Source organism: Dermacentor albipictus, chromosome 6, assembly GCF_038994185.2.
Source record: "Dermacentor albipictus isolate Rhodes 1998 colony chromosome 6, USDA_Dalb.pri_finalv2, whole genome shotgun sequence".
NCBI lineage: Eukaryota > Metazoa > Arthropoda > Arachnida > Ixodida > Ixodidae > Dermacentor > Dermacentor albipictus.
Window position 1 is genome coordinate 8064190 of NC_091826.1, and position 16968 is coordinate 8081157.

The 16968-nt window shown below is 42.7% G+C and overlaps 1 protein-coding gene across 2 annotated transcripts in view; it reads right to left on the reverse strand.

Moving 5' to 3' along the window:
• The window catches only part of TfIIS (RNA polymerase II elongation factor), a 31738-nt gene that overhangs the window by 7044 nt on the left and 7726 nt on the right, over positions 1–16968 (reverse strand). For both annotated transcript variants that reach the window (XM_070539850.1, XM_070539851.1), the window contains exons 4-6: positions 14070–14120; positions 13279–13433; positions 7868–8086 (exon numbers count right to left, since the gene is read on the reverse strand). In XM_070539850.1, the coding sequence (XP_070395951.1) occupies positions 7868–8086; positions 13279–13433; positions 14070–14120 (425 nt within the window). The remainder of the gene's footprint in view (positions 1–7867; positions 8087–13278; positions 13434–14069; positions 14121–16968) is intronic.

Consider the following 16968-nt stretch of genomic DNA (forward strand, 5'->3'; position numbering starts at 1 on the left):
CTGCTTTTGTGCAAAATAGAAAGAGGATTTGCCAATTCATTCAGTAAATAAAAGCATGTTGACATAGTAAGCATTGGCTTATTATTTTTTTGATACCCTCGATAATTTGACATTCGGTTAATTCTGACATTTTTTGTAGGTCTCGTTAAATCTGAATTAACGAGGTTTTACTGTAATTGTAATGCAAACTGTATGAAGTACAACTGCAGCCACAGGCTTAGAAAAAGAATGTTTCAGATATATGCTTTCGCTTGCACCTACAGCATACAGGGCTTGGCCGTTATATCTCATTTGGATTTTACACAGGGTATCACGGCGACAGCAATGGTGGAAACTTGCTTGGAGTGTTCATATAATTGCTACTGCATAGAGAAGTTTAGTTTTGCTGAAAGGCAGAGCACTGATGGCAATAGCAAAAGGACAACTGCATGAAGGTTTGCAGTTTTATCAGTGTCATGTGGGCTCAGACAAACATGAAGAGATCCTACTCTATAACCATGAATACTCGCTGTCACAACACGAGCGAATGCTTCACACCATGTTTGGGAAACTTGAGATCACTGGACCGCTAACACTAGACACAGCGGAACACAATGCACATCAAGGTTCTAGCCATCTTGGCTTGGCCCTTGCACTTTCTGTAGATTACCTCCAAGGTACGGCACATGGTCCGCATATGAGCCGACAGCCATGCGCAGCGGCAAGGGTATAGAAGGAGAGATGCACATGCTATAGGGAGAAGGCACACAGGTGTGCCTCTCCTGCCTGGCCACCTCCTTAGTGCCTGCTCGATCATGTTACTGCACGTGCATCTTTTTCCCAACCCCCTTGCACTGAAGACATCGTCAATTCTCATGTTTCTCCGAGCACTCCGATCTGCAATGTGGCGCGTGGCCTCCCTAAGTTGTTTACCAACACACACATATATATATATGTATATATATATATATATATATATATATATATGTATATATATATATATATATATATATATATATATATATATATATATATATATATATATATATATATATATATATATACACATATATATATATATATACAGCACAGGTTCCAATAGGAACATTGAGTTACGGGAGAGGAAGTACAACACAATTACATAAAGCATAAGCAGGAACAAATGAATGTTGTTAATGACTATAAGAATTCTATACAATACTTAACACACAACTTTACAGGAAGTGAGTGCACAAATTCTAGAGGAATGTTTCGCGGTTAGTGATGGAGACAAGGCTATCAAGAAGATTATTCCAGAGTGCAATGGCTTGTGGCAACGCTGAGGAATTAAAAGCTTTGGTTCTACCAAACACTCGCTGCAGGCTGAGATGATTATGAAGACACCTAGAAGTACAAAGAGGGGTTACAAGGGGCAATTTGTGTTGTGTTGTGCCGTGACTGTATTTGCGTATCAGACATATCACATATCAGACATATCATGAAAGATTAGACATGAAATTTAAGCCCAAGTACTTGTGTGACTGCACCCGAGCCACTCGAGAGTTGTTTATTGAGCAGGAAAAATTTTAATTTGATTGTTCACGAGAAAATGAAGCTATTTTGCACTTTGACATGTTGAGGGTAATTAACCGATTACAACGCCAGGAATGGATTTAGTTAAGATCGTATTGAAGGCAGGTGTGGTCACTAGGAATTTTAATAGCTCTATATGTAATGCAATTGTTGGCAAATAGTAGCATGCAGGAGGAAATGTTAGAGGGTAAGCCATTATTGTAAATTAGAAAAAGCAGAGGACCCAAAACAGTACCCTGTGGCATGCCAGAAGTCACATCAGAAAGAGAAGAAGAATCTACTGCTGTTAACTGCCTATGAGATGTCAAAAAATTTCGAAGTCAAAATAGCATTTGTGAGCCAAGCCCAAGAGCAAATAATTTTGAAATGAGCCGAGAGTGAGCAACAGGATCAAATGCTTTAGAGTAGTTTAGAAAGATGCAATCAGTTTGAAGGTAATTACCCATGTTAGAATGCAAGTCGGATGTGAATTCAAATACCTCTGTGTCGCATGGGAGTTGTGTGCTTGTGTGCAGAGGCTTGAATGGTTTGCTTGTCCTTAAAGAAAGTAAACTTAAGCTATAATCGTCCTGCGTTTACCCTCGGCAAACACGCCCAACCTGTGTACGTGCTCCATTGTGTGCTGGTTATTTGTATTTCAAGCTTCTCAGAACAAAAATGATTTTCCCCCTTTTCTATTTTCTCCTCCTCCCTTTTTTGCTGTTCGACATACTTCTGCTGATGGTGTCACACACAAGCTGTTGTGTTTGTCTCGTTTTGCGCAGTGGACGATTTTGCGCGCTGTGCACAAGAACACCTGACTAGCGGTATAAGCCAGTATAAGACAGACATTAGGTTTGTGTATTTTACTATTTCTCTAAACTATAATTCGTCTATTGAAGCAACAGATTACACAAATAGCAGATTCACGTTAACGGTCACATGTCACTTTGAGTAACGCCACAGCATATACATGAACGTAGGCGTACTTGCGCATGTACGTCACCTCTAAGCCTGGGCCTAGGACGCCCGCGAGGAGAAGGGCAAATGGCGTTTTATTTGAAATTTCAGCCCTTTCCGTGGTGCATAGTGATGTAATACTTAGCAGACACAATTGTGTGCATTGTATGCACTGCATTTGTCAGTTCAAGATGACCAGACCTGGTGAGGGGCCCTTCAAATCGAAACCATGCCATGAAATTACTTATGTTAAATCACAAGAAAATATGCAGTTTTTAATAGAACTAAGATTAAGAGATGAACATAGCTTGTTACATTGAAAATGTTGTTAAATTGAGGTTTGCTATATTTAGGATTGAATGTGTTTCGATTCAGAAGAGATCACCTACAAGTCCAACTGAAAGGCGAATCCAGATAATAGATCTACTAGAAAAAAAGAAGCCTTTATTCCACAAGTGGCCAAAAAGGCTTGTCAGTGTGTGTTGTTTTACACTTGTACAGTTGCATGTGGCCAACCAGTCTGTAATTTGGCCAATGCCATGTTACCGCTACAGGTAGATGAAAGTACAGCCAGTGCTTGCATTTGATGTGTATTTCTTAGGCAACGTGCCATAGGAACCTTGAACAGAGGCCATCTGCTTACTCTCACTGCCCGGCACATCCTGTGCTTTAATGCGACCCTTGTTGGTACAAAATATGACAGAGCAGTTGCAGATATCTGAAGCGGTTTGATTGGTGCGAGTAAACGAATCCAGCAACAACAGCCAGCAAACTCACCAGAGGCCATGATGTAGTTTAACCCTTTGACGGTCAATGACGTAAATATACGGCGCCGCAAACAAGTCCGAAAATGGTCAATGCCGTATATTTACGGCGCCGTCTGTACGTTTAAAAAGCGCGCCAATTTCCTAACCTTTTCTTTTCTTTCATGTGCTGCCACTATGTGGGGACACAGGGAACTTTTTTCGCGTGCCTCCCTCTCTCGGTTTTCGTTGCATGGTTTGTTTTAGCGCTAGTTTGCTCCCGCATATCTATATACCACTGCTCGTGCATTGGCGTGCGCGCGGGCGGGTGGCTGTTTGGATTTTGTTTCACGGGCGGTTTCGGCTTTTTATGCTTGTGAAACTGATGGCTATGTCGTTCCTAATCACTCAAAGGGCGTCCGCTTGTTTCTCGCTTGTTTAGTGCTCACAGGGGTGCGCATGGGAAGGATGCCGCCATGCATGCGTTTCCGTTCCTTTTCTTTTCTTTTTTTTTTAAAGACTCGTGAAAGCTAATGGCTCTAGCTGGTTGGTGATAAGATGAAGATTAGCGGAAGTTTGTCACACGTGTTGCTTTTTTTGATAGGCACACAACCAAACAGTTTTCTTGAGTGCGCGCACCTACGCAGTTCGATTTCGCTATGGACGTACATATTGGTGTAAGAGCAGGAACATTTGAGGCTTGCAAAACATTCTCGTGTGCGGATTTTCAAAGCCTTGAACTATGTGCATAAAAATGCATCAAAATTTTAATTTTGATACTTTTATTTCCTTTTTTATTGTTGATATTCATGAATGATGAGTGTATATATGCCAATGCAAAATATTTTTTTCTTCCTTTACGGTCACCCTAGAAAAATTACGGTCATTTTTTTTCTAAATAGATCCCTAAGAAGAATCAGAATCTGCGATAAAAAAAATCAACCCTGGGCGGTCGCATAGGGCAAAAAAAATCGACTCTCAAAGAATTAACACGTTGAAAAACTGCAGACAGAGCCATGTGGTGCGGTTAGTCTGGCTCGTCTTGCGACTTGCATATGGCCAACAACTATTAGGTTGACTAAGCAAGAACAGCGCCCTTTTGCTAGCTTTAATTTTAAGGAGCCATTGGCAACGTATCTTCATGGCTGAGAAAAATATGCTTCACAAAGATTAAAACTATCAGCTTCATAGAACGCCACAACTATGTTTTGAAGGGTATGCTGAGAAAATCCATTCAAGCTTTCCAAATCCAAGTAAAACATCTTGTGCTCAACGGTCAATCAGTTTCAGAGAGACTCACTTTCCAAAATTTCGCATGACTCGGCACCAGATGCGCCAACGTATGCTCTTATGGCTCCTGCCACGACTTGAGCGGACACGAAAGAGAGGACACGAAGGGGGGGGGGGTCATCGACTTCACAATCTGACAAGGGGACACAAGACTGTGCTGAACATGCAGCCACTGATGCCTCTATGGGTGTAACCCCAAGCACTTTGACTACTACAAGACCACAAGAAGTGAATGACCCTCTTGGTTGGGACCTCTCCACCGATTGCATCCGCTGTACGTGAGGAGTTATTTAACCCTTTGAGGGTCAATGACATAAATATACGGCGCTGCGAACAAGTCCGAAAATGGTCGATGCCGTATATTTACGGCACTGTCTGTACGTTTAAAAAGCATGCCCATTTTCTAACTTTTTCTTTTCTGTTATGTGCTGCCACTATGTGGGAATAGAGAGAATTTTTTTCGCCCTGGCACGCGCATTGGTGCATGCCCGGGCGGGTGGAGGTTTGGGTTTTGTTTTCGCGAGCAGTTTTGGCTTCTTGCGCTTGCAAAACTGATGGCTATCCTGTTACTAATTGCTCAAAGGACGACCGCCTCTTTCTCACTCGTTTAGTGCTCACAGGGGTGTGCATAGGGAGGATGCCGCCATGCATGCGTTTCCGCTTTTTTTTTTTTGACACTTGCGATAACTAATTGCCTCTGGATGGCGATAAGATGAAGATTAGCGGAAGTTTGTCACACATTTGGCTTTTTCGATGGGCACATAACCACACAGTTTTCTTGACTGTGTGCACCTACGCAGTTTGATTACGCTATTGATGTACATATTAGATATTAGTGCAAGAGCAGGAACATTTGAGTCTTGCGAAATATTCTCGTGTGCGCATTTTCAAGGCCTTGAACTATGTGTATAAGAATGCACCAAATTTTTAATTCTTACAAGTTTATTTTCTTTTTTATTATTGTTATTTATGAATGAAGAGTACATATATACCAATGCAAAATATTTTTTTCTCACTTTATGGTCACCCTGGAAAAATTGCGGTGAATTTTTTTCGAAATATGTCTCCAAGAAGAATTGAAATCTGCAATAAAAAAAATTGACCCTGGGCGGTCGCATATGTGGAAAAAAAACGACCCTCAAAGGGTTGTAATGCTCAGTAATGCCATGTTACAGTACAGTTAAACTTAAATATAACGAACTTCAATGCAAAGAAATTTTCAATAGAACGAATTAATAACTTCTTGTTCATAGAACAGCATGTATTTAGCACGTCAATATAACGAAGGTGGTTTATACACGATTGCGATACAATCGACTTCTTTTAATTCGATCCTGATGGGCTTCACAAAACTGGTCGGATTAAACAAACAGCAGAAATAACGTCGACACACAACACATGTGTTATCGGACATAGCGTGTGTTCCTTAATTTACACATACGCATACGCCAGCTCTGGTCACAGTACGAGCACCGAGACGACTAATAAGTTTACTGGTAGGTCACCTGACATTTAGGTGGACTACCACTTTTTTGTTGGCTTTAAACGTCCCCTGAACTTTTTTGTTTTTGTTTTTTTACAGCCTTCCGTTTTGCTAGCTTTCCCAAAAAACATATGGTTTGGTTACGCTTCTTAGGAACGTGTACCAAAGCCCTTTAGCGGCTTCATATACGAAACACATATGGGGGGCGAAACGAGTGTTCAAATCACCACAGCAACGTCAGGAACAGCCCTCAATGGCTGCCAGTATGCTTAATTGGCATCAAGATGCTCATACTGTGACTGGAGACGGCACATGCGCCCCTGTATAGTTAGGAAACGCATACTGTATCCCGTGACAGTGGCCCTTTTTAATTCTTGGTATGCTTGACCGCATACTACAGCTGTTATACAACATAGCTGATCAGACAAGTTCGAATAATCCGGTGAAGGCGAATTATGAGATTGAAATAAGGGAAGTTTGGGCCCATAGCGACGAATGGGTGCTGGACTGAACCTCTAGACGAGATCGAATTGACCAAAAAATCGAATTAACAGGAGTGTGAAGTCTGCTGTATAACGAAATTAACGAAGGAATACCAAGACAATAAATGGAAACTTTCGCAGACGCAGATGGTCAAGTGGTTGAATTATAAGCGGCTGCTTGCGAATGCACCTCTCAAACTGCGTGGCACGACCAAGAGCGACCACTCAGGCAGAGCAACGTCACGTTCCATACAAAGTCTAAGTGCAATAAGATCTTTGCTATGCACTCTGAACATTCTGCTATGGAATAAGATCTTATCCTGACTAGCACATTGTATGCTTTGAGTGAGAGTGAAAGCATGCGAGGGTGAGCCAAGAAGGATGGTGGCTTGATGAACGTCAACTTCCCAAAAGAGAAAATGGAAAGGCAGAGGGGAGCAAGCTCGCAGTAACCTGATCAAGCAGGCGTGAGGATAAGTGGAGGGCAGGTTGGCACATGTCACCTTTCTATTGTAGGGGTGGCTGCATATGGTTGTCACCGTGGCTAAGCACATACGCAGCCCGCACGCCCCGTTTTAGAGGTAATCTGTTGCGTGTGCGAAGAGTTGGCATGCCGAGGTGCCTTCGCATCATGTGCGCTGTCTTCCCCATGTATTTAGTACTACAGGTTACATAATCCCGAGCTTCCGGGACGCGCTGAAGAGAGAGGCAGACAAAGCATTCACTGCCAGCTGCCGGTGCTTTTCATGATAGTATCGTCCCACTGTGGGCAACAAGGTAAGAAACCATATCTTCCATCGCCGACTCTCAAATTAAAAATCTTTTTCATTCAAATTTGCTTTCTTCTAATTTCCTGACAATACGGAAAATTTTGCACTCTCTTGTGCAAAATCCATTGGCTACTGCACTTATCTGCATAAAAGGTTCAATTCCAATACGACGAAATTTCGTTGTAACAAAAAATTGCCAATTTTACCGCCTTATTATACAAAGGTATAAGTGTATGTGATAACTACTCAATTGAAGCTTCAGGCAGACGCGTCAGCAGAATTCTCAACACCTAGATGTTCGTGGCTCAGTCCAGATAATCTCACAGAATGGTAACATTAATATGTATACATTAAGGCCACAACCTCATGTTAGTGAGCTGTGCAAGTGAAATAAATTTCTATTCATAAACATTTCATCCTCATAGCTTCTAAGGGCTGTATTGCCAGTTGATCACTTATAGGAATGTAACATAAGGTGTGCATTCACTGAAAGAACCAATAGCATCGACGCTTGAATGAGGTATAGTGCTGGATGTTGTCATACAGAAGTGAAAGCATCCCTAAAAGTGATGTCGCATAGTGTGTGAGATAACAGTGGCTCCTGCATACCTTCCACCGGTGGCCACACTCATTGCAGAAGCAGAAAGTGGTCATGGGTTCATCAGCGCTGCGTGTCTGCACCTGATTGTAGGTGCAATTGTTCTTCCTGCACTTGCCGCATTTGAGCAGGTCAGTCTTGGTACCGCCAGTCGTCGCCATTTGGTGGTCGTTGATGGCCTCCTTGGTCAGGCGTTGCCGCAGCTGCTTCATGTCATCACTCGCCATCTCCTGCAGATTGGGTGCAGAGAGGTGAGATATGTGGCAAGTCTGCCTGTGAATACAAATTCACCAAAGTTTCTCTCAACTTATAAAATAGAACTCTGGTACTTATGCTACGGCTCAAGATCAACTTGCAGTGCAGTGAAAGCTGCAAGGCCACCAGCCATGGTCGCTTCGTGGCTTTGGCGTTGCACTGCTAAGCACGAGATCGTGGGATCAAATCCCAGCCACAGCGGCTGCATTTCGATGGGGGCAAAATGCAAAAACAGCTGTGCACCGTGCATTGGGTGCACTTTAAAGAACCCCAGGTGGTAGAAATTAATCTGGAGTTTCCCACAACGGTTAGCCTCATAATTAGACTGTGGTTTTGGCACATAAAAAACCCCAGAGTTTAATTTAATTAACCCTTTGATGGTCAATGCCCTGAATATACGGTGCCGCGAACAAATACCAAATGGTCGATGTAGTATACTTAAAAAACATCAATTTTTCAATTCCCTGTTGCCCAGCAAGTGCTGCCACCCTGTGTGGATAGAGGTAATTTTTTATTTGCTCCATAGTCTCTTGGTTTTCATTCCAAGGGTTCTTTATGCTGGCATTTCAGTGACCACTCGCACATATGCACATGTGGGGGCATGCGGCGGTTAGTTTTGGTTTCATCTCGTTGGCTGTTGTCTATCTAGTTTCGAATCTCTCAAAGGGCCACTGCTAGATGCTCCCCGTCTGTTGCTCTAAGGGGGTGCGATTATACTTGTTCACAGACGGGTGCTGGTGCAAAAAAACGATGCCACCGTAACAAACGATGCTGCCATGCCTGTGTTTCTTTTCTTGAAACTCGATTCACGAAAACTGATTACCCCTCGTTGGCGATGGAACAAAGGAACACTCCAAGTTTCCGACACATTTTGTTTTTCTGATGAACGAACAACCAGAGTTTTCCTGCATGCGCTCACATACACAGTTTGATTATGCCATGGCGCACACACTGCTTGATCAGCTAAAAGTGAGTCGAGCAGCGATTCCTCCGATGTGGACTACCATCTAAGTGCTGAATCGGAATATTTCTATTTCAGTGTATGTACCTTTTTATCGTTACTGAATGTATTTATGGAAGCCCATCTGTACTCGTGAATAAGCAATGCATGCTTACCTACAGAGGAGGAATGAACTTTATTTTAGTAAAGCAGATTTATGAGACCTAGCCCTCTCTACCTAGATGACCGTCTCGAGCCCTTGGGCCCTGCCGACATCTTCGGCCTGCTGGATTGCCTCAAGTTGGTCTTCCGGTGCACAGCTGAGCAATGCAGACTCCCACAGCTCTCCTGTCTTATGTGTTTTATTCTGTGTGGGCGTCCGAGGAAAAACCCAAACTATATGTTGTAGGTCTGCCCATTCTTGCCAGAATCTACATCTATCCGTGTAAAGGTCTGGGTAGTGGCGGTGGTAGGCCACTGGGTTCGGATGTGTATCTGTAAGAAGCACCATGCCGTCGCTTGCCGTCTGGTTAGTGAGGAGTGTGCCGGGGGAAATGGGCCCTTCCCAATTTATAGTGTTTAGTGACCTCCTTAAAGCTGGCCACCCAGTCTCTCTCTGTTTCCAGTATTTCCGTGTCACCTGCTTGGTCCATCAGTTCTCGAGCCAGGCTGTGTGCTATTTCGTTCCCGGGAAGGGAGCTGTGTGCGGGCGCCCATATAATGTAAACATCTTGATCTTTACGAAAGTTGGCTAATATTCTTAATGCTTCCGGCGAGATTCTTCCCTTGGCATAGTTCTTGACGGTGGTCTTGCAGTCGCTGACTGCAAAGCTAGCCTCCGTGGAGGCTATTGCTAGTGCTAAGGCAGCCTCCTCCACCACTTCTGCCTTGCCTGTTTTTACAGTGCCACTAACTCTGGAGTCACACTCTATACTCGTAGCAACTATTGACATACTCTGTCTATTTGTGTACTCAGCCGCATCTACATAGACCACATTCCTGGCACTACAGAATCTTTTGTGGAGGGCGCTCGCTCTTGCAATTCTTCTATCATTGCGAAACTCCGGGTGCATGTTTCTGGGGATTGGGGGTATTGAGAGATGTTCCCTTATTTTCCTTGGGAAGTCCTTCCGCAGTCATCTAAGATGCGTCTCCCCATCAAACTCTGTGCGAGTCTTCCATACCGTGCCACTTTCTGGGCCTCAATAAATTTGTCTAGTGTGATGTGCACACCGGGTGCCAGGGACTTCTCGTTTGACATATTTGCCAGAAGTTCCAAGGCTAAGGTAAGGGACCACATACATGATATGACCGAATACGAATGTTTCTATTAATCGGACGACATTGTGCTCTTTCATGCCATAGTTCTGTTGAATATCCGCTTTATTAGACCGATTGTTTGTTGAACACTACTTTCCAGTAGTCTAATGGTTTTTCCATTATTGCACTTTTCGAATATGCGGAATCCCAGTATTCTCAGGCTCTCCACTATCGGTATACTGGTGCCTTCTACTGTGACCACAATGCCCGGCCTTCTTTTAATTCTTTTTCGACCCCTGCACGTGGGTCTATAGAGCAGAAGTTCTGATTTTTGCGAAGAACATCTCAGTGCCTTGCGTCTGATGTACCCTTCGACCGTGTTTACTGCTGTTTGGAGGATCTCTTCCACATGTTTGCCTATGGTAAATATTTTTGTCACTTCATGGTCACTAAATGCGCCACACTTTTTTCGAAATAGGTCAGTCTGAAGACTTTAAATCTGCAACTTAAACACGACTCTGGAGGGTTGCATTTGGTGAAAAAAAATCAACCTTCAAAGGGTTAATGCTACAAGGCATACTAAGGCACCAGCCTGAGCTCTGCATGCACTGCTAAGTACGCAATAGAATGTACAGTAGAACCTCGGGGGGTGGGGGAGGATGAAGAAAAAGAAATGGCATAAATGGCATGGCTGACTTGCTCAAAATTTCTAATTTTTGAATTTCTTTCATTTTTTTTACCATCATAAGACCTTTCTTTATCTAGTGGAGAGATATCTGGAAGAAATACCCAGCCGAATTTCAGACAACTGCACTTATAATCACGCGAAGGCAGCTAACTGTTGGCGCAAGGCTGCCATTTTGGTATCGCCGTTAATACTACAACTGTTAATATAAAAGATCAGACATTTCGACAGCCGCAGCACTGTATTTCTCAATGCAGAAATAAAAACAGCAGAAATGATCGCGAAGGACCACTAGCGTTGCGATTCACTACTGCAGTCACATGGCGAGCAGGGAGCGCTTCTATTGGCTGACCTGAATTTTATTTTAATCACTTGTGCGCTTGCTTCATGCCCATTTTGGCAGCAGTGAGCTGCATGCTTTGCATGGTTCATGCCCAACATTTCAATATCCTGCTGGTTATTTCGAGTTTCTTTCGTTGGTGCATCCTAGCTACTGCTGCCTGATAGTGAGAAGGCATTATTTGCACAAGATAACGGAATCTGTTTACTTTTTTTTTTCTGACTGGTGAACATGTACAAAAGTTTCCAATTGTCATAGGGTGCCGAAGACAACTGAAGGCGTGGAATACAGAGATAAGGCTGTCCATGGAAGCGAATGCCATCGAACTTGCTAAGGCGGCAAGACTGGGTCGTGTGTAATTGCTGGCTCCTGATGAAGTTACAAGGCGCCTGAAGATGGCCGACAAGTTGCATGATAGTTGCGTAACAGCCAGCGTCTGGCACTACTTGCGTGCCAGGGCCTCCTCAACATAATATACTGTGGCCCAAAAAGCGGTTCACAACATTATAAATTTAGCATGTTGTATGTTAATGGACTTGGGCCTGGAATTACTAAAAATTTGTATCAGGCATATTTTTTTTTCGAATGAGCAGTCAAATTGTTCATGAAGAAGGGTTTCGTCAAATAAGAACTCGCAGTTAGCTTAATTAAGAAACAAATCAGTTCACGGATTTACACACACTATTACAAGGAGTACTGGGTTGGTGGTGTGCTGTGGTTGCCATGACACTTTCGCTCCGATGCTGATAATCTAAAAAAACAATGTGGAGCAGAGCCGGTGGGATGGTGTCTGGTGTTATGCTTGCTATGCATTCAGGCCGATAGCATCTCGATGAAACAGCAAATAGAAAATTCTACATGCAGAAACAAAAGACGCGTTTTTCATTTTTCTGCAAGCATTCAGTCAATAATACTAGACCTAAAGATTCCATTAGGAGCTATCCCAGGATGACTGTCCACATTAATGCGATTAGCAATAAAGCATTATAATGGTACACCGTATTGCCAACGCCAAAACACATCATGTACTATTGTCTACTGCAGCCGGGCTCCTCTCTTGCGCTTCCCTGTGGACATACTGGAGCACCTAGAGCTGCCACCACGAAGTATGCACGTGGCACATGTGTGGATATATGTGCTCGGACAAGATTGCCTGAACATATATGACGCGGGTTTGATTCCGCCAAGCACCTAAGAAATTTTAAAGGACATTTTTTTTTGTCATTTGAGAGCGGCACATACCGTATGACACATACTCAGTGAATCCAGTTGGTCCCCGACGGCTGGTTTCAAATCCGCTTCCCTCAGCATGATGCTCTACCCATTTGATCATGGACTACCCAGCGACCCATGTTGATGGGAAAATTGTTAGAACCACAGATAGACATTTTAATGATAATCGCATTAAAATGTAAGCAAATGAAGGAAATCTTTACTGTTCTCAAGAAAAAATGAAACTGCAGGAGAAGGCTCAACTAAGATGCTCATTTTCTGCATGCGAGCATCTACGTAGATGTTTAAAATGAGCTTGTCTTACAACGGAAGTATGTTGCTGTGTGCTGCCGACCGGTGTTTCACAATATGTTTCTCTCAGGTGCGTGCAGTAGGTGCTACTATCTTGCCTTGTGGTTCTGTCACTTGTGTTGTGATGGCATTCAGCACCATGATGAAAAGTGCCTTGAACGCGTTTCTTACAGCAAATCTTTCTTTGCAGCATCTTGTTTGACAGGTTTAATGTTGTGTTGGTCACAGTGCGTGGTCGAACTGTGAGCAGAGCAGTTCATTGAGGTGAACATAGTCCCATTGTGGGAGTGCAGATTCCTATAGTATTTGGGATATGCATCATTTTCCCATAAATTGAGCCCATTAATAGAGTGCCTGTTATTACTAATTCCTCTGCCATACGTCGCAGAGCCTAAGCGGATGCAAATTAGGCACTTACCTCAGCAGTCATTCGGGCAATGCGCTCAGGTTCAATAGCACCATGCAGCACGTTAAGCCGCAGGGCAGGATTCTTGCTGTCCTTCAGGTTGGAGACACGGCTTCTCACCCGGTTCTTGTATTTATTGTTTGTATCACCAAATTCGTTATAAATACTTGCTCCTAGTCAAGGCAACCAAGAAAGAACTGGGGCAACTGCAACTGTATATCATGCATGGCACACTGCTGTGCACAGAAAAAGCAAGAAGCTATCTGAGGCAGGCTAGCTACCAATAATGACCGGAAAAATATTGCTTTTGTACCCATTTCTAAAGTGCACTTCAATATATTTTTGTTGAAAAAAAAAGATGTACCTAAGATTCAAATAAATGCAGTAAGTAGCTCTGCTTTTCATGACGGCACAGGAAACATGCAAGATACTTTTCCCACAGAAGCCTATTTCTTTCAGCCATTGCATATCTTTGGAAAGTAATGAATGCAAAAAGTCACCTCTCTTGACACAGGAGCCATGTTCATAATAGATGACTTTTGGGGACATCACTTTCAATGCAAGTTGTCCGGCTGACCTACTGACATAACCAGCCCAATGCATCACATGGCATCACATCACATAAAAATGAAAGTAGCCCCAAAAATTATGGACCCATATCACTACCCCAGATCTCCAAAATCATAACTTTTTCAAAAGCAAGCAGCAAGCGCTGAATTGCAAACAACAGAACTCCAACTCCAAAGGCCAACCTTGTTGGCATGATCAGCAACGTATGACAAAGCTAAATAAAGAAAGGATATTTTCCTCAATCTTGGCTGCCAGGCCGTCCAGGTCGCAATCTTCAGGCATATCTGCATAAAATGTACATGGGTACATTTACACAAACTGGAACGATTGCAAAATGATCTTAATCAACTAATTAACAGAAAGCCAGCTGTCAACCCTTCACTGTATGTAACACCCCCTTGCAACCAGGCGTATTCGACACCACCATCAGCGTACTTAACTCCATATTCCGGCAAAATTGACTCATTCAAATACAATTTCTTTTCCATGCACCATAAATGATTGGAACAGTGTGGACTGTACATTATAGCATGCCATTTTGGTTATTTTTCTATCATGCTAGTTACTTTTTTGTTATTGTGTTTTTGTATTTTTACGTCTACCCTGCTTGGGCCTCCTGTCGGCAGTATATAATAAATAAATAAATATTAGCAAAGCAATAAATGGGACTATAGGTTGGTTCCTCTCACTACACGAAGTGCTGAATTGAAAAACACAACACGTCCTTCTGCACCTGCATTCTGCCACAGTTGCACCATGCTCTCCAACTCGGCGAGTTCCGAGTATAACCTTTTGTTGTGCCACAATGACAAACACTATCACCAGAACCTAACAACAAATTTAAAGAAAAACAGGAAATAAAACAAGCCCTACGGGATCCCCATCACTAGAGCTTGGAGAACAAAAGTTGTCGGTGACATCCCTTTTATAATTTTTATAATGCAGAAAAATGCCCTGTCTTTTTCTTCTGAAAATTTCTAACATGAACCTGGTAATGAGAGACATGTTGATTATTTCGGCTACACACATAGACCAACACAAGACTGGAATCCACAGCCGCACAGTCTTGCATCAAAATTTCTTCATTCAGAAAAGGTCATCAGAGCGGAACTGCTTACCGTTCATTTTGGTAATGGCTAAATGTATTAAAGAAAAATAATAAAATATTTTTGATTATTTTATTATAAAATAATGTTATGTTTCTTGTGTTTTCATTGTGCAATTTAAGTTCTGCACACTTCTATATAACTGTACGTATCACTTGTCGGTTGTATCTGTTTTTTATATATTCATATATGCTACAATTTAATTTATCGCTGTTGCTGTACCTATTAGGACCTTGTTGTTTACGGGTCATTCCACACCAACTGCAATAACCTTGGTACTCAACCACCTGCGATTTATTTGACAAAATTCTACGCACTTGCATACCACTCGAAAAGCCAATCCATGAAATAGTTTTCCTGGAAAATTTTTTTCACCATATACATGCAGCGTGAATGAAGCAAAGTGCAAGCCCATGTCACTGGCAGTTAACAACTTGCTTGGCGTCTTCACACAGAAATGCAAAGCACATGGGCACCTGTGTTTGCAATGTCACAACCTGAACTAAAATGTTATGGTTGTGAAAAGTGCAATAAAAAACAGAAATCTAGATCAGGGTAGGACTACTAATTTTGCGAGTCAACACAACATTGTTGGAACCTCCCTCGTGAGTGACATAAAGCTTTTCCAGAAGTAATTCCAAAACGAAGTGCCTTATGTAGAAAGGGGAAAAATCTGTACATGCACAATGATACGACAAAATATGTTTTCGAGCCGGGCGCACAGAACTTGTTCAGCGCACATCTGCAACTGGGTGTTCTCCGTTTCTTTAGATTATTGAGCAAAGTGTGCAAACACTTAAAGAACAGTTCACTGTGTGATTCTTTATAGCTATAGGGCTTTTGGTTTAACTGAAAACACCAACAAGACAATGAAGTAGAGGGATTTTTTCTGGAATGTAATTTTATTTAAAAACAATATTGCAGTTTCATCCAAAAAGTGAAGCATCAATTGCAATAGCAAATTATGAGACAGCTATACGAAGTAAGGATGGTAGTTTTATCCGCCGTATAAACTTGTAAACATTCACTTACTAACAAAATTAACAAGTATGGTGTCATGCGCGCAGGCAAAGATGAACACATCTCATTTGCTGACCATGGACTATTCCTGTCATATCGCTGGCGTGAGCAAGTGCGGCAACAGAGAGAAAATTGTGCTTTGTGCTACCTCGCGCTTCAATGTGAACTAAGCCACAAGAACACAATGTACACGAAGCCATCAGCTGTCAGTACACGACGACTCTGTACCTGTGGACCCACTGCAGATAGCTTTCAAGATAAGGGTTGTGCGGCCGCAGTGGCCGCGCCACACGCATTATAGAAAATAAGAACTGCCCACAAATAAAAAGACACATTTGCTTTTCTTTTCGATACAGGACGATGGCTTTGTACTGTAGCAAAAAACTTGTTTCACATGATACCATGCTGAGGTCACAGTGTTGCTCACGCCTTCTTGCACTGTGCCATACTCACTGTCCCCTACATGTGTCTCATTCTTAAGCAACAACACTTTATTTTGCCTCATTTATTCCCAGGCACCATGACAGAACAACTAAGTACCTCTAATTTATTTCAACTTTCATCCTTTCTTTTCTCGATGACCATGCGAGGGTAACTGTACCTAAAGATGATGGGATGCAATACGATAAAGCCTTACACCACTCGGCAAGGGCATTCAAAAAAGATAGTGCTGACTCATAAAATTAGTTATCCTAACCTGATCTATATTTGTTTTATAGAGCAGCTCTTAGGCGTCATTCCTGCATTGTGTGTGTGGGCGTGACTCGTCCTCCTTTGGTGTAACTGAGCGAATGACAATAGCGCGAAAGCACAGCGTAGTGGTGAATGAAAGACAGCAAGAGCAAAGAGAGTGCGAGCAGGAAAGCGGAGGAGGAGGGTGCAGTGGAAGCATGAGGAGGAAAGTGGAGGGAGCCATCTACAAGCGCCACCAGATAGCATTTATGTCTGCGTATCCACGGCACCGGATATGCAGTGGGAAGACAAAAAAAAAAAGGAACCAGAAAGC